We start from the raw sequence: 18,465 nt of genomic DNA, 5'->3' as shown, positions 1-18,465 counted from the left end.
AGAGACATAACCTGTCTGTTATATAATGCTTTTTTTCTATAAATCTTGTTGCGTTTTATGTTAATCTAAAGGAATTTAAGATAGAAAAGACGAAATTCTCTTATCCCTGTAAAAAGTATGTCCATGTCTTTCTTGCACTGGAGTGCCCAGAAATGGACACGGCACTCCAGATATTGTTACTCCAAGGATCAAATAGAGGGATAGGGTCACTTCTCTTGATATTCTGGTTGTACTTTGACTAATGTAAGCCGGGATGCTGCTGGTCTTCTTTGCCTTAGGGAAATACTTATGATTTCCATTCAGCTTGTCCACCAGTGACTCCAGGCTTTTCTCTACACTGCTTTCTAGCCAGTCAGTTCAAAGCCTGTTCTTTTGTATGGGAATATTCCATCCCATACACAGGACTTGGGATTGCCTTCATTGAAGGTCATTAATGTTCCCCTCAGGCCTTTTCTTCCAACCTGTTAAGGCCTCTCTGAGTAGCAGCCTGGCTCTCTGGTGTATTGATCACACTTCCAGTTTGGTATCATCCACAGATTTGCAGAGGGTGCCATTGTTTGTTAGAGAAATTGGGCAGTACTGACCTTAATACCACCAGCTGAGGCTGAGGGATAGCTCTGGTGACAGACTGCCAGTTGGACTTTGTACCACTTATTCAATCCTTTGAGTTCAACTGTCCAGCTAATCTTCCATTCCCTGTATTATCCACTTATCCAGTCTATCTCTCACCACTGTGGCCATAAGGGTATTATGGAAGACGATGTCAAAGCATGTGCTAAACTTAAGGTGAAAAGCATCCACACCTCTCCCCTTACCCATAGTATAAGTAATGTCATTGTAGAAGGCAGTCAGGTTAATCAGGCATGATTTGCCCTCAGCAAGTTGATGCTAGCCATTCCCAATCGTCTTCTTGTCTTTCGTGTGCTTTCAAATGGCTTCCAGGATGGTTTCCTCCATAAACATGGGGGGGCCTGATGTGAGACTGGCTGGCAGGTAAGTTGCCCAGATCTCTCCTCTTGCGTTTTTGATGTTTACCTTGTCCAGTCATCAGGAACCCTACCATGTCCTCATGACTTACCAAAGATTATAGAGAATGACCTCACTGACGCATATATTACTGTATGATCTTCAGATGTATCTCTTCTAGTCCCATAGACCTGTATAAGTTTGTTCTGCTTTGCACCATATCTCAGTTCCTAAAACATTGGTTTAGGTATCACTCAAGTTGACCCAGGCTGCCAAAGTGAATAATAAAGATTCCAAGATTTGCCTTACTTTGATTAATACCCTTAAAATAACACCATGTTCTTTTGATCATAGAGATCAAATGAAATCACAAAAAAATGGAGGCAGATTTTAGAGGCGCCTGTCTTCAAGGCAGTTTTTCAATGGCTTTATGATATCATTTGCCACCTTAAAAAAAAAAAACCAAAAACAACAGATCTGAATAGAAGCTTACCTTTTGAACAGTTGTGTTTACCTGTTTTATAAAATAAGCTGAAATTTAGTTTTTCAGAAATATTCCTAACCCATGGCACATGTTCAGAGTTTCAGGCATTTAATAGCATCCAAAGCCAAATAAATCCTGTCTGCTGTCAGAAGTCTTTTTAAGAAAGTGACCGGACTCCATTGCCACCTGGTGTAGATTCTGCTTTAGTAATAAATATCCTAATTGAGAAATCATAGGTATAGCATGTTGGTAATGATTTTCATTACTTCTTGTCTATAGACCGAGGGCACAGATTCATGAGACGTTGTTCCAGAATTGTTCACAGTGTAGAAACACAATGTAAGCTGTCCCAGACTGGAGGGATGTCCTTTTTGTTAGATCCCTCTTTCTGTCTGAGGTTTCTGGTGCGAATTTAATAAGGCTGTAAATGTGGCTGCAAACATCACTTTAAATTCACAATAAAGTCTAATGAATTGAAGCGATGAGCTTTATCATAATTTGAAAGGAATGTAAATGTCAGTTATATGACACTGCTTTGTGTCTTCCAGTTTTTGTTCTGCTCCCTCATCAGGACAAAAATTGTGGCAAAAAGTGTGAAATGGAAGAAAAAAAAATAATAAATAAGCTGAGGTTGCCTTTCACAGGAAAAAAAACCAAAACCAAACAAAACAATGGAAAATGGTCTGTAGGATCAATACCATCATGAAGATCTGATCCACACTTTGAGCATCCATTCTTTCCCTTCCATATAAGTATAGATTCTCCAGCATGAAATAAGTAATTTACTTCTGCTCTTTGAGACCTAAAATTTGTATTTGTCTTTCAAATATATACTAAAGTTTGATAGTAGGGAGGTGAAGAATGAGTTGAAGTAATTCCTAATAGAAACACAGGTGGTGACATGCTTCGGTTTATGTTATATATAGGCCTCAGCTATTCTATTTGATGTAGCTCACAATACCTCTTTCCCACATTCTGCTGTACAAATTCGCTTTCCTTTACCAGTGTTTTCTCATGACCTTGAATTTAAGGAATTTTGTTAATACATCTCTCCAATTATCCAAAACATTAGAGGTACTGTCAGATGTTCTCTTGCTTGCTTGGATCTTCATTCTTTTAGGGTTTGGCGTGTATTAGAGGCACCAGGAAAGTTGAAGGGTATTTATCCTTTTTGGTTTGTGTTACTAAATCTCTGTGAAAATAAGAAAAGCTGGCTTGATTCGCTCTATTTATACACAGAAATAACTCTTGTTCACTGAATGACCCTTACCCTATAGATCCAGTCATCCATGCCATGGGAAAAAAAAATTGTTGTGTCTATTCATTTTCACTGGATGTCATCCAGAAAGCAGAAATATTACTGCTTATGTTCATCTTGTGTTGATGAACTGCAATAAAGGACTCTTCATATGCCAAAGTTAATCTGCTGATGTAAGATTTACTGCACTTTGCAGTGCCATGCCCAACTTCATCACTTTTTCCTGTTTTTTAACCTTAACTCTTTTTATTCATGGCAAATCAACCTACCATTAAACTGTGTCCTGATAAAAAAGTTTTAAATGACCTGAAACTTTTTTCCTTCTTTGAAACATAAAATCGTTTGATACATTGGCCTGTGAGGACACACATATTCACACACAAATGAAATGCTAACAGTGTCATTTACAGAAGAATTCTTCAAGCAGCAGTTTCAGCCTCTAAGTCTATGAAATAGGCCTTCATGGAGAAGTAAATGAAAATCAGAAGTATATTACTTAAACAGTTAGGTTCAGGTCCTGCAAGTCGTAGCTAAGGTGAGCAAGAATTCCCCCTGAAACTAAGGAGTCGCAGACTCAGCTCCATTTGCAGAAAGCTGTTCCAGAAAGCATGTCAATCCGTTTGTTAGCTGTAGCTGCTGGCAGTTATATGCAAATATAACTGATTGCTTTTTCTGCGTGATGTTATTACATAGCACACATGGCATAAAAAAGCGCTAAAAATCTATCTATTAGAACATGTGTGAATATATATGAATGGCAGAGTTTTGTCACATGCTGTTAATATATGTGTGCCCCAACCCCTTGCTTTTGGTTTGTTCGTAAGTGCCAACAGTTTATTCCACAACTGATGTAGAGGTCTGTGCTAGTGCGAAAGAAAACAAGAATAACAGTTACACTTTTATTCTCTTATTTCAAAGCAGTGATGCCCCTCCAAAGAGCCAGTCTGAGTTCACCTTGAGGGCATTAGCAGAGGCTACTTTAAAATAAAATCTTTCAGTACTAGTCAATTGAAAGAGAAAGCCTTTTCTATTCTGTGTAAATAATTTTTGATCAATGTACTGTTCTAAGGCAATTCCCGATTAGCATATCCTATAGCTTATTGTCAGACCCTGTCCACAGGGTACAATTGTGACACAGGCTGTGAATATTCAGCAATAGGAGTCTGTAAATCTGAGTAAGTAATGACAAAGCTTCTTTAGGGAAAGCCAGAATGAGGTGAGCTGAGTAGAATAATGGCAGTCTTGGGGGGGCAGGGAAGTATTTTAATTTAATCAAAGACAGAGCAAGTGAAAAAGATACTATTAAAAGGACTTGCTCTCTGAAGTAAATACTTTTCAGATAAATGCACAGTTCAGACTGACATGCTAAATTGGCATCCTTACATCCACTCTATTCTCCGGATCAAAGCAAAGTTAATCATTTCACTTGCCTTTTATCTACTTTATGGATGTGTGTGTGGGTATGTGTGTGTATGGATGTGTACAGTGTGCGCATGTGCACACACAAGTAACAGAAAATAATGGCAATGAGGGAGGGTTTTTTGCTTTTTCTGTAATGAAGTTGAAGATTTTTTTTAATGTGGTGGTACCTAATAGCCATTGCCCACTGTTGTAAAAGCTTAGAAGTATTGCAGCTTTCTCTTGCCTGTGTTTGCCCAGCCACCCTTCTACATACTACAAGCACTGGGAAATTTCAATGACACAGCTTGGAATGGGTTCAGTGACCTCAATTATGCCCTCCCACCCACTCCAAACTCCTTTCAATTTGCAAAAAGCTTTAAGTGGACAAAACCCAGATGCCTTTTGCTTGTAGTTCAGTAAGAACAGATTGGGCATGTAGATTCTTGTCAAAGTGATATATGTAGTTCATTTTCCATTAACTCTTTCTTAACTAAGGATTTTAAATTCTCAGTTCCAAGTCTAGCACTCTGCTTTGCTTTCTACTGCTTTTTAAAGTTCATTATGCCTACGACATCATTTTAAGTAAATGAACCTTAAAAAGCCTCAGCTAGACATTGATACAAAACAGACTGAATGTTTGGTTCTGCTTTTAAAGGCAGGATCGCTTTTTTTTTCTTTTTAAACTTGTTTCATATGTAATAACCCATCCTATTGTCTAAGAGAGTTCAAAAGCACTAACTAAAATATAATAAATAAAAACACCAGCTGGGGGGGGGGGGGGGTGGGCTGGGGAGAAAGAAATCATGACTTGTGGAAATGATTTACCAGTCAAAACCAGTACATGGGGCCTGATGACCTTGAGAGCTTGCTTCAGTTGGCTTGCTTAAACTTAGATTGCTTTCGTAATGTTGTAATATTGCCCCAAAGTGTCGGTGCCTCTCCCCTCCCCCAGAACATTTCATTACACTCCCTTTCTCCCTCTCTCTCTCTCTCTTTCTCTTTCATTCTGCAGAAACATGTGCTGTCAATAATGGAGGCTGTGATCGGACTTGCAAGGATACCGCGACAGGGGTACGATGCAGTTGCCCAGTTGGATTTACCCTGCAGCCTGATGGGAAAACGTGCAAAGGTCAGCCTCTGTTTGCTTTGCAATGCATCATTTGCCTTCAGTGATTCCAGTACAAGATGTAAATATTCAGTTATTTAATCAATACTTTTAAGTTAAGGCAATACTGGCATAGGAATTGCAGTTGAGTTCGTTAGCTTTCTCCTTACCTACTTTTTCTGTGTTTACCCATTTAAATCATTTTTTCTCTCAATTTATTAGAGGGTTTTATAACTGCGAAGAAATGAGATATAGAGGTCAAGCTGTTTCAAGATGACCAGAGATTTAGAGGAACAACTCTGGATGCAAAAAGCCTCCAGTTTCAAAGGACAGTCTGCTACCCTTGTAAAACTTCAGTCATCTAATGGTGTCTGAATTTGCCTGTTCAAAAAGCAATTTACTATTCTCAACCAGTACTTTGTTGCCTGCAGATAATCAGCTGGTTACTATTAAGTTAGGTCAAGCAAAGGATGCAGAGGTATTGCTCAGAAAAACCCAGGCAATTTTCCATTTCTGTCCCTTCAAAACACAAGTAGCCAGCTGCAAAGGAAAACCAGAACAGTATTTACTAGTGCACAGGTCTAAACTGATGCTCAGATTTTACTGTTCCAAAGACAGCACAAAAACCTTGGCATTTTGTCCTTTGTGTGTTAAAACTGAGGTCAGGGAAGAGAGAAAAGAGCATCTGATATCACTGTCAACCTCTGTTCTCAGTTAAGGAGGCAGGAACGGTTCTCAAATAACCCTGCAGAATCACACTTAGTGGCACATGAGTAGATTTGGATACATGCTAGTAGGACCAGGCCCTCCATCAACCATTTTCCCAGCTTCCTATGTATTTCTTTGGGGCTCCGTTGCAAGAGACATGGTGATGGACATCCAGGAGGACATTGCATACATTGTTGTCACAGAGAATAATTTTTTATCACTCAGTGACTTGGTCTAAGTTGACCTAACTTGCTAAGAAACTACTGGGACTTTTTTCCTTCAAATTAACCAGAAATGTCAGAATATTTTCAGTCCAGAGTTTGAAGTTGCTTAAAATAGTAAAACCCACAAAAATAAACAGAAAATGTGTGGTTTCCTCTTGCTCCAGGCTGAAAAATCCCAGCGCTTGGGCATGATCCTGTTAGTATTTATAGAAATAACAGTCCATTTGCCTGTTTATTTGAAAATAAAACATTTGAACTGCGATTGCACACAATGTTAATAGCTAAGGGTGAGCACACATCAAAAATCAGTCAGTTCAGTTCAAGCCACACAAAAATAAATCTTCGTTTTTACAGACAGACAGGCTAAGCCATAGCAGACCAGTTACAGTGATTCCGACGAGTGCTTAAAAAGAAGGCATTTTAATACTGTAACATACACCTAGACTCGATCATAGTGTTTATTATAGAAGCTGCATCATTAAAAAAAAAGATTGATTCTAAATTTAGACCTTTGACCATAGAACTAATATGAAACAATATTTATGTAATAATCAAGTCCATAATTAGTGCTACAGACAAAAAGAATATTCAACTGATTCTCAAATCAACTACCCTAGCTCTAAGCTCTTTCACATTTTTTTTCTTTTCCTCTTTTTTATGAGAAGAAAAGACAAGAAGCAGAATCTGTACTTTTATGGTACTGCAGATTCTTTCTCACTTTCTTAAAGTAAGCAGCAACTGGAAATTAACTTGCATGGTTTAACAAATCAACCACGCCATTTCTTGTTAACCTTTATTGACATTTTAGGAAATACTTATCATCATAAAATGGTAAAATATATGTTTCGCATTTAATTCAACTATAATTAATAATTTTTCTTTAATGTATTGCACTGTGAGATTTCTGGGCTAGATTCTGCTTCCCGGAAGCTAAAGTAACTTCCCATTTAAATCTGTGTACAAACGACCCTGCACTTTAGCTGACCAGTGAAGCTTCTTCCATAGCTTTCACAGACAGGCAGCTCTTAGTCCAGACTGCTCTCTAAGATTTACATCTTCTGGGTGCAAAAGTGAGCATTTTGGTGAAAGGAAATTGATGCCTTCTCTGCTCCTGTTGCTTGTAGGTAAACCCTGGAAAAGGCTGGGGTGGGAAAATCCAGTGTGTGCATATTCCTTGCTCTGAGTTCTATAGGAAACAAAAGAATTATCAGCTCAAGTTTTCTCCACTGCTTTTTTTTTCTTTACTGTCATTTATTTGACCGGTCTAGAATTTCTTGTATATATAGTTCATTGTTGCCTCTAGCTGTAACATTACATCTGTGTGGTAAGAGCACTAGATTTATCTATTGGATGCCCTTTAAAGCATCTTCAGGGATCATGCAGCTGTCACACTTTCTTGGGCAAAGTTTTCAAGTCCATCAAGTGTCACAGGATCTCCAAGTGATGTTTTTCATAGAAGCATCATTTTAAGGTTATATTTCTAAATACAGAAGAAAGATATGCCATTATTTATTAAAGGAAAGTAGAGAGACAGGGCATGTAAGAAAAGCTGAGAGATAATTGATATATTAACCAAAAAATGAAATTGTGGGTTGACCAAAACGATTAATATGTTTAGGTTGAATATAGCAAATAATGTTGACCAAAAAGAATGTTTTTACTGGAAAGTCTATGATTTTTCAGTTCGTTTTGGCATCTTCCTCTCTAAGACATTTTGCATAGTGCAGCTACTATTTGAAATTATGTAGTTGCTTAGATTCAAGAGGCTTAAATATGACTCAAAGAAGCATCTGAACTTTTGAGTACTCCAAGGTACACATTGTGTAATGTATTAATATGTAATTCTAGTTTACCTGTAGGTGACTTCCTCAGTAGCACAATTCTATCATACTGGTATTTTATGGAAATCTATTGCTACTTTTCTTCCTTATTTTTTAGAAGGGAATCGGGTAAACTAAAGACTATTTTGTTTTAAATCAAAGAAATATAAATATTTTTTTTAATAACAAAAATTCTATTAAAAAATCAGGACTCGTCTGGTTTGGGCATTGTATAGACATACAGTGGGAAAAGGAGTTTACTGTCCAAAATGTTCACAGTTTTTTGTTTAGTAGTTTGAATTTCATTAACTGCTTAATATAGAAAAAGGCAGGTATATGTACAGAAGGAAAGGCATTTCTTTAAGAAAGAGTATATGTAAACATGCTTTATTTGCCAAATGACAGCAAATAAAGCCTATTAAATGTAACTAATTGTCCTACACTTTGTTTGCAATATTCATATTCTATAGTTCTGTCATAAAAGCCTGGATGGATTCAAATCACAGAGTACAGAACTGAGTCATGACTGAAGCTCTGATATTTCTCCTGGCCCTTTCTCAATGTTTCAAAGAACAGAGAAGCTGCAGGAAAGCAATTTCCAAGTCATACAAGGGACCTACCTTCAGCAGTTTGGGATGTCAACCTCATTCACAGGCTCAGTGGGAAATGAGAGTTTATTGTACCTTGAAGAATCAAGGTCCTTTTGTTCATGTGGAGTGCAGTCTGGTTTATATCAGATGTCAATAAGATAGGAAAAAAAATACTGTGGAGAAAGTTTTAGCATGGACTACATAGAGGTAGCTGCAGAGCCAGTAGGAATTCTACTGTAGCAAAAGATTGTTTTGGTTTCTGGAAGCTGAAAAAATCTTTTCTCTCTCTGATTCTTTCTCCCTTACATGTATTATTTACCTGATCTCAGTGACCCAGGAGTGAAAGTGCTGCCTGTGGTCTAATTAGAGGGACCTTCAGATGTATTAGTGGTGTCTGGGATAAAAATTCATCAAGCTTTTCCTGTTCTTTAGAAGACAGTCTCAAACTCAAATCTTCCTTCAGCTGGGTTGGCGGACAATGGACAATGCTCCTTTTTTCCCTTCAGCTTTCCTATCAACTTGGCTCTGAATAAGCCAAACCACAGAAGCTTTTGTCAGCTAAGAGATGAGACATATCCCAGGCAGAAAGAGTTCCATCTAATTAATGCTGTTTAATTTCTCCCACCATTGTAACTGGGTGATCCCAGCTTGGTGCCGAGTTCATTTGATGCTTGCAATTGTTGTTCTACACATGACAAAACAGTGTCATTCATTTTCTTAAATACCTAACCAGTCATCCCACAGAAGTCAGCTAGTGCAGACAGAAGGGAAGCCAAAGGATTAAAAGACATAGTGGGCTGGGATGTTTATTGCTCATTGCCTCCTACCCACTTTTTAATATCCCCTATATTGTGCATATCAGGGGTTCTGTGGTTCCTAGCTCCCTTGCTTGTTGATTTCTGTGCACCCTTCCTGCTGAGTATCCTTTTCATGAGTCCAGCTGTAATCTGCCCTCAGTGAGAAGCTTGATCAGTTCAGCATTTTAATTGAATTAAATACAACTTAACATAGCTGATGAACCAGAAGACTCATATGCAAAAAACTTGTGGGGCTCAAGAGGAGTGAAGTCAGAGTAGATTAGACTCAGCACAGATTCTGACAATTGTTTAAACCCAGCTGCCAAACTGGATCAAACAATAAATGGCTGGTCTGCCCAAGGGCAGCTACAGAAGGATGGAAGACAAGCTGAGCAAGGCAGCATTCTTCTTCTTAGAGCAGAGGGGAACTGGGAATAACTGCAAAAGACATTGGAGAGAGACAGGCGCTTTCTTTGTGGGTTCTCTTAAGAAGTGGATTAGAGCAAGAGGAAGGGCTACTGGCTTCTGGTATGGTGCAGAATGTGCGACCATGTGTCTGATGTGCTCCATCTCTGCCTCAGCAATTTAACAAAGAAACTGTCCCAGAATAATACAGCTTCCCAGCACTGTACACATAGAGCCAGAGGAACTGTGCAGGGCGCAGCACTTGCTGAACACCTGGGGTCAAATGGCAGAGCAAATACCAGTTTTAAGCAGGAGAAGAGATGCGTAACTGGATTTCTAATGGTTATGGAGCAAAAGCCACATCTCAAATATGGCTTTTCTATAAACATCTGTAAAGTGCTGCCTAACTTTGCAGTGCCCCATAAATGTTTTGTAATAGCAAGGCGTGTATTATTTTGTATAGCTAACTTCCTATTTTGCATCATTTTCACAGGTAAGCTTGACAGTGGGATCTTGGGGAGGTAGGCACTCAGCTGCACTAGAATGACAGTGGTTTTATTAGCAATATGATGTTACATTGATAATCTGCCACCAGCTGGGGTTAAATACAGCCGTATTAATTCATGTGTACAAATAGATCTTTGCCAAGCCCAGCTGATCTCATGGACATATACTTAGGAAACAGAATGGTTCCTGCACATCTCCCTCTAGAGATGGGGCATTTTATCTACTGTGCAACGCTAAGAAAGCCCTTCTTAGCCCTCCAGCATATTGTTTAACTACAGCAGTGTTACACTGGGGTTATGTGACTGGATGCTGTTTAGGCAAACATTTCTTCTTCCTGCTGTCTCATTGTCATGGTTACTCAGTAATGTGGTGTGCTCTCTACTTCCTTGAAACAGGCCCCCATCCTTTTGCATTCAGATGTAGCAAAGAAATGTGGCACTTACATGCTTAAATACTTGACTGTGCTGCAGTAGGAGCATCAGAAATGCCTTAGCTGTGAATGGTTTGTCCAGTATCTGAACTCTGTAACCTTCCTTATCATTAAGCAATCCATAAAAGAACAGGAGCATAGAGAATAATGAGCAATTTCAGTCAAAGGACTGAATCAGAGTTTATTTAAATGAAAGGGTATTTTTGCATTGCCTTTATTAGGTTGACATAGTAATTGCTCTTTTTATCCTTCTTAACTGCAGCCTATTCCAGCAGGAAAATGCATTTTAAATTGGTTTTGGATACAAAAAAGTGAAACCCTGAAAGTGAATGAAATTTTAAAAATGGAATTGTTTCTGTAAGGACTTTGTTTGTTACGGAATGAGTTTCAATGAAGCAAGATATGTCGTGTTTTGTTAAACGTTAAATGAAAGTTTTCATTAAATTAAATGTTTAAATAAATGCTTAACATCAGTTTTGTATGAGAATATAACTCAGATGTCAAAGGCTTTTCTCCCTTTTCATTCAGAACACACTAATCCTAAGTGAAAAGCTTACAATGAACAGTTTAGCTGGCCAATTTGGCTTCATTTCCTGGCTACGGAATATCTGTGAACAGTTATGATTTCCTCCATCATTCCATTAGCCCAAATTACTTAAAATTTGTTTTAGTTTTTTTTTTTTCTCTAAATTGGATTAAATTGACTAAAGCTTTTAGAATTGCATCTTGTCAGTCCTGATCAATTCATATGAAACTGAAAATGTTTCCTGTTTTTTTAGAAAGGAACACCAGAAGGAGTTGCAGGTTATTCTTATTGTTTATTATTACTAAGATGAGGTTGTTAATCTGGTATATCAACTATGAGCCTGCTTGAGTTGTGATGCTACCTTTGTTTGACTGTGTTTGATTAGGTAAATTTCAGAGTGGTGTATTTTTTTCACTGATTGCCTAAATGGAGAAGTTTTTGCAGTAGGAGTAATTACCTATAAAGAACTCAGATTTTGTCTGATTAATATGATCAACTTGACTTTGTTTTACATGCCCAGTAGTTTCCCAGTAAAATATCTTCTGCAAATATATTTACAATATATTGTAAAATATATGTATAAGCCAAGCTTACACTGGGGCTGATAGAACTGTAGTGGCACATATAACCATACCTTTTCACATCGTGTAGGTATCTCAGTGCCTTTAGGTTCAAGTCTGTAGGTTTGGAGGAGGTCTTCTGAACTAAGATTTGTCTCACCTAAGAGGCAAATTCAAGACAGGCAGAAATGAATTCATGTGAATGAACTTCTTTATTTTTTGGCTTGGGCACTGCTCTAGTTTTCTTCTTTAGCTATAAAGAGACCTCCTTGAAGGTAGTCACCCAAGTACAAATTTTCCCTCAGTTAGGTTGCCACAGAAAATTCTTAGGTTTCCATCTGAGACCGCCATGACTTTTTCATAAATGTATAAGGACCATTAGAGATCACTAAAATAACATGCTGAAAGGTCATCTAAGTTCCCTGTTGAAGTGCGTAACTTCCATTTGAAGGTGCGCAGCCACAGTATTTAGATATTTAGCTTCTGCATAACTCTGAGGAACATATTGCGTTTAGAATCACTAAGATACTGTGCTGTAAAGCTGGAATAATGTTCCCTCTTGAATTCATTCACATACCTCAGCATTTTTAATTAGAATGAATTTAAATCTTCTCCTCAAGAGTTTAAACTTCTAGAGGTCACTTACAGAGGCAAATCTGTTCATAACTGCCTGACTACTCCTACTTGAGATCTGCAGTCTACTTTCTATGCATCTCCTATTACCATTATCCTTTAGTGTGATATCTGTGATACTTTCTACAGTGAAAGGAATATTGGTGCCTACTCTACATTACACAGCATTAGTGTCAATAGGTATTGTATTGCTACTAGAACAGGTCCTGAGTCATACAAAAAGAGCTTTTTCCAGCTCACCTTTCTCTAGCAACATGAGGGTTTTTTAACACATGTGAAGAGGTCAGTTCAGCTTCCTAACATTAGACACATGCAGGTTTTGAGGAACATAAAAAGGACATGGAACTGTTGGAACAAGGCCAGAGAAGGGCCATGAGGATGATCAGGGGACTGGAGCACCTCCCATATGAAGATAGGCTGAGAAAGTTGGGGCTTTTCAGCCTGGAGAAGAGAAGGCTGCATGGAGACCTCATAGCAGCCTTCCAGTATCTGAAGGGGGCCTATAGGGATGCTGGAGAGGGACTCTTCATTAGGGACTGTAGTGACAGGACAAGGGGTAACTGGTTAAAACTTAAACAGGGGAAGTTTAGATTGGATATAAGAAGGAAATTCTTTCCTGTTAGGGTGGTGAGACACTGGAATAGGTTGCCCAGGGAGGTTGTGAATGCTCCATCCCTGGCGGTGTTCAAGGCCAGGCTGGACGAGGCCTTGGGTGATATGTTTTAGCGTGAGGTGTCCCTGCCCATGTCAGGGGGGTTGGAACTAGATGATCTTAAGGTCCTTTCCAACCCTAACGATTCTATGATTCTATGATTCTAACATAAGCATATCTTCCTCAACATGAGGAAGAACTTCTTTATATTGAGGGTGGCAGAGCACTGAACAGGCTGCCCAGGGGGCTTGTGGAATCTCTCTCTCTGGAGACCTGGATGTGTTCTTGTGTAACCTGCTCTGGGTGGCCCTGCCTTGGCAGGGTGTTGGACTGGATGATCTCCAAAGGTCCCTTCCAACCCTAACGATTCTGTTAATATGAGCCATTATCCATAGCAAGCCATTAACATTTTCCAGTGCTCTCCCTCAACAAAAAACAAAAAACAAACAAGAAAAAGCCCGCCCCCCCCCCCCCCCCCCCCCAAAAAAAAAGCAAATGGTGCAAAAAAATAAACTCAAATGAAGTAACTTGCTGGCAGTCATCACCTCCACTGCAGTCAGGCTGCTGTGGTACCTGCAAATGCCAGCATAAATGTCAGTCACAAGATTACAAGCAGCAGTGGTTTTTTTTGAAGAGGATGTCTGGCAAAGCCAGAAGGGGCAGAGACCTGCTGCTTCCTGCTTTCCCTTCTGATTACATTTCCTTTGATAACTGCAGCACCTGAAATAGCTATTTACTTATGTGTCATAATATATGTAGTGTACAGTATGATAATATATGTAGTTAATAGAGAAGTTGTACTCCCTCTTTTAATACTGGTTGATACCATTGCTGCTTGATGTCAGAGTAATTTGATGTCCAGCACATAAAATTCTGTTAACATTCTGCTGATACGGTGCCTTATATTCATAGTTTGGTTTGGAAAGTAGCACGTGGAAAATGGTCCCTTAGCCTTACTCTCAGCCAAAGGTACAGTGGTGACTAGTGAGAGCAGCTTTTCATTTGAGCTAATAAGTAGCTTCTCTTTGCTTGCTGTGGATAAATAAAGCTATCTGGGTTGGATTGCTCTGGGATATCCCAGAGCACTAGTATGCATGTTCCTTAGAGTCTGTCAGAAGTAACTGAGGGAAAGACAGGATTACTGTCAATAGGCTTTAATTTTCTATTTTGGTATCTCCACTGGAAAAAAATGCAAAACATTGCATATGGAAAGAGACTGAGATACACTGAGTGCTTAAACCCTCTGTGAAGCAACTAACCCAAGCAGACAAAACATTTTAACCATGATTCCTGGGAGTGGTATGTGATGCAAGTTTTTTAGGTGATCAGCCAGATACACTTCAGACTTCTTAGGGGAAAATTTCTTAGACATTTCAGGAAATTGAGTTGTTATGCAATTTCAATTCAAGAACCTCAGAAAAAAAAAAGGCATTGACAATTACTATTTCATTTTTAAAATAGAGGTTGTCATCCTCAGGCCTTTGTATAGCTTGAACCTTCTGTTACTCTTCTTTGATCCGCAAGGCCTGTATTGCCCTGCTATGGATACTGAATTAGAATGTTTGTCCTCTCTTGTGTGCATCACCTCTCAGTGGGCATCAACTTTGATTTTGGACCTTGTGTCTTTTTCTTCTCTCAGGAATCCCACAGTGTCCCATTTTTAGGATATGGTCAGAAGAATAGGTGGCCCCAAGGAAAAATAAGCACATCAGCCTTGGTAATTCCTGATCATTTGGCTTAGCTACCTCCTATTTGCACAAGCTTACAGATATGTGCATTGGGAATAACGTGGAACAGCTGGCACCCTCTGAATTCATATCCTATCACAGTAATATGCTCATAAGCACATCCAAATAGTCTAATCCCAGCCTATAAGGTATCCACTTCCCTTGAAAATACCTCTGAACTGGGTTACGAATTCCAGTTCTCTTCAGAGTCTGACGAGTGAGGAAAAAAGTGACTCTTCATATCTCAACAATAAAAACAAAATATAAGAAAAATGGTGCAAAGAGGCCTGTGTTCTCCAATCACATGTGAAAGCCAATGCAAGATGAAATTCCAGTCCCTCTCTGGTTTCCTTCCACCTTCTGTGTCACTCCCTCAGAAAAACCTCCTACTCCAGAGGAATCAGACTTCCTTGATTTTTATCAACAGCAGGCTATAGCCTGTTGTCAGAGCCAGCCCACAAGCTGTCTGGAGTCGGGATAGCATTTTAGACATTAGTTGTGCATTGTCTTTTAACAACCCTTGAGTGTTTACTGAAGTGGTTTGTTTTGAGCTGTTCTTTCTCCCTTATGGATTTCTCCATGTTTCTCGTCAACTTAAACCAAGAGTAAACTTCCCAATACTCAAATCAAGATCTAGTTTTCATAATCCATTATATAGCAACTGTACTTCCATCAGACCCCTTACATGACTCTGCTTTTAGGCTACAGCTTACTCTTCCAGTGTTTGTAACTAGAAGTAAGTGCATGTTTAAATATAAACATTGTTTGAGTTTGCTTCTCTGTACATATAAACAAAGAGCTATCAGAAAATAGAAGAGATCAGATATAGAATCATAGAATGGTTTGGGTTGAAAAGGACCTTAAGCTCATCTAGTTCCAACGCCCCTGCCATGGGCAGAGACTCCCCACATTAGACCATGTTACCCAAGGCTCTCTCTAACCCAGCCTTGGACCCTGGCAGGGATGGAGCATTTACCACTTCTTTGGGCAACCTGTAGCAGTGCCTCACCACCCTTACAGTAAAGAACTTCCTTTTATCCAACCTAAACTTCCCCTGTTTAAGTTTTAACCCATTACCCCTTGTCCTGTCACTACAGTCCCTAATGAAGAGTCCCTCCCCACCATCCCTATAGGCCCCCTTCAGATACTGGAAGGCTGCTATGAGGTCTCCACGCAGCCTTCTCTTCTCCAGGCTGAACAGCCCCAACTTCCTCAGCCTGTGTTCATACGGGAGGTGCTCCAGTCCCCTGATCATCCTCATGGCCCTCCTCTGGACTTGTTCCAACAGTTCCATGTCCTTTTTATGCTGAGGACACCAGAACTGCACACAATACTCCAGGTGAGGTCTCACGAGAGCAGAGTAGAGGGGCAGGATCACCTCCTTTGACCTGCTGGTCGCGCTCCTTTTGATGCAGCCCAGGATACAGCTGGCTTTCTGGGCTGTGAGTGCACACTGAAGCCAGCTCATGTTCATTTTCTCATCGACCAATACCCCCCAAGTCCTTCTCTGCAGGGCTGCTCTGAATCTCTTCTCTGCCCAACCTGTAGCTGTGCCTGGGATTGCTCTGACCCAGGTTTAGGGCCTCGCAATTGGCTTGGTGAGGCCTCATGAGGTTGGTATTGGCCAACCTGTCAAGCATGTCAAGGCATAATCACAAGCTGCTACAGTAATGAATCAAAACAAAAAATACCTTTTCCTCTCCATGCTGAATACAAGGCAAATGCAAATCTTATGGCTGAGGTCTGTCTTTTATCCTAAGAAACAAGAAAACCAAAACAAAACAAACCCTCAAACCTCATATCTTTGCATGCGTAAAAATTCTGTGGCACAGAATGGAGAATGGACAGAGGAACATCTTTGCCTTTCATGAGAAGTCAGCACCTAAATAAATCAATTAACATGAGACTGGTATGAAGAACGATGGTAATGAAAATTTGGATTCTACAGCAACTAGACTAATGCTTTTAGGAGGAATAAAAATAGTAATTTTCCATATATGTATGATGCACAGATTAAATGTGCAATTAAATGGTCAATTAAAATAGCTGAATTTTCTTTAAATTGCTTTCTGGCAACAAGTTCTGACCATTTTCCAAGCTGCTGCATACTTAAGCATCATGAGATCCCATGCTGTTTTCAGGAAACAGGCAGATAGCTTCTTCGTAAATGCGGATTTGTGTGACTCAAAACTGCTTATGTGATTTATGGAAGCCAGCAGTTTTTCTGGGTAGATGTTGCAGCAACAGCAGCAAAGGATCTCCATGTTGCTTTTGTTTCCTAATATTCCTCTTCTTCTCACAAAACCCATATGATTGAGAAAATAGAGGCATTTGCGCCAATGAAGTAACCAAAGGCAGCTAGTGGGTGATTTAGGACTATGAAACAGTAGATCCAGATGCCTAACCAAAGAAAAAAGTAACAAAACCACCACTAAATGAGAAAAAAGTCAGGACTTCTGTCGTGAAAACAGTGATCCTGTTCAGTGCTTCAGTACTAGCAAGAGTTTCTGAGAACACACACTTTGAAACCTCTTTGGAAAGCATCATGAAGATTGTGTTCTAGTGCAACCCAGTAAATGATTCTATGGGGAATTCTTTGGCACATGAATCAACCACATTACGTGTACTATGCTGCAGAGATAACAGGTAGACTTGTAGTTGAATGAAGAAGATGCAAAGGAAATTTTCTAAGTTTATTTGATAAGAGTGACTGGGAATATTAAATAACACAGGCAGTTCTGAGCTTATTTTTGTTTTGGTGGGACTTAAGCAAGATGCAAGACCACCTGTGTCCCTAAAAAAACTCATAAAGATTAGGATTTAGAGAGGAAAAGCTGAGTATCTGATGAAGACCAGTGGTCAAGTCCAGTTTATCAAAAGAGCTGCGTGTTTTAGAAGAGATGGGTAAAACCAGGAAGTCAGACGTGAGCACAAGCTCCCAGGTACCTACAAAAACATTTTCAAAATAACTACCTAAATGTGAATTAAAGAAGAAAACATTAAGATCTGGCTCCTATAGCCTCTCTGCTGAGGCCGCAGTCATTTTATGTGCTTACATCTATGTCATCCAGTCTCAAGACAAAGAACAAATAAGATCAACCCAATGTGAGGAAAACAGTAACAGCATCTGGCAGGCAGCTGCAGCAGCTCAGTGGAAAGCTGTGTCCAGTGAGGGGGCCATAAGCATCTGTCCCACTGCTGCTGTCCTGGAAACAACTGTTTCAAGTAAAACTGGGAAGCAAAGCAGAATAACAGATCTTTTTTTTTCCCCACTTTCTTAAAGAAGAGAGGGAGTTGACTGTCATCAGTGCAGAGGCAAATCTAGCCTGTGATAAGATGATAGAGCATCTGACTGAGGAGCAGAGGAGGGCACAGAGAGAGGAAAAGGGTCAGCAGGGTTGGTGGTAAAACCATAGGTGGTGGATGAGATATTGGAGAGATAGAAAGATTCAGACTTTTTAAGAAAGAATTGAAGTTCCAGCCCACAGTGAAGCAAAATGAAATTACAAACACATGGGATTGCGCAAATTTTAGATACCAGCACAGGTGAAATTTGTCAGAAAGAGGAAAATGGAATGGAAAACAAAACAATACAAAGGGTGAAGAGTGGAATCCAGCAAATAAAACCGTGAGTAACATCTGCCTTCTAACCATTGCTGCAGATTTATCTCA

General features: G+C 39.5%; 1 protein-coding gene across 5 annotated transcripts in view; it reads left to right on the top strand.

Annotated features, from left to right (window-relative positions):
• SCUBE1 (signal peptide, CUB domain and EGF like domain containing 1) overlaps positions 1–18,465 on the top strand; it is a 209,482-nt gene that overhangs the window by 128,984 nt on the left and 62,033 nt on the right. For all 5 annotated transcript variants that reach the window (XM_062634872.1, XM_062634870.1, XM_062634869.1 and 2 more), the window contains one exon: positions 5,122–5,238. In XM_062634872.1, coding sequence (XP_062490856.1) covers positions 5,122–5,238 — 117 coding nt within the window. The remainder of the gene's footprint in view (positions 1–5,121; positions 5,239–18,465) is intronic.

The sequence above is a fragment of the Pezoporus occidentalis genome, unplaced genomic scaffold (genome assembly GCF_034315485.1).
Source record: "Pezoporus occidentalis ecotype Australia unplaced genomic scaffold, CSIRO_AGI_Poc_V1 ctg44, whole genome shotgun sequence".
Classification (NCBI taxonomy): Eukaryota; Metazoa; Chordata; class Aves; order Psittaciformes; family Psittacidae; genus Pezoporus; species Pezoporus occidentalis.
Note: the sequence above shows the minus strand (reverse complement) of the source record. Positions and strands in the feature narration are given on the sequence as shown.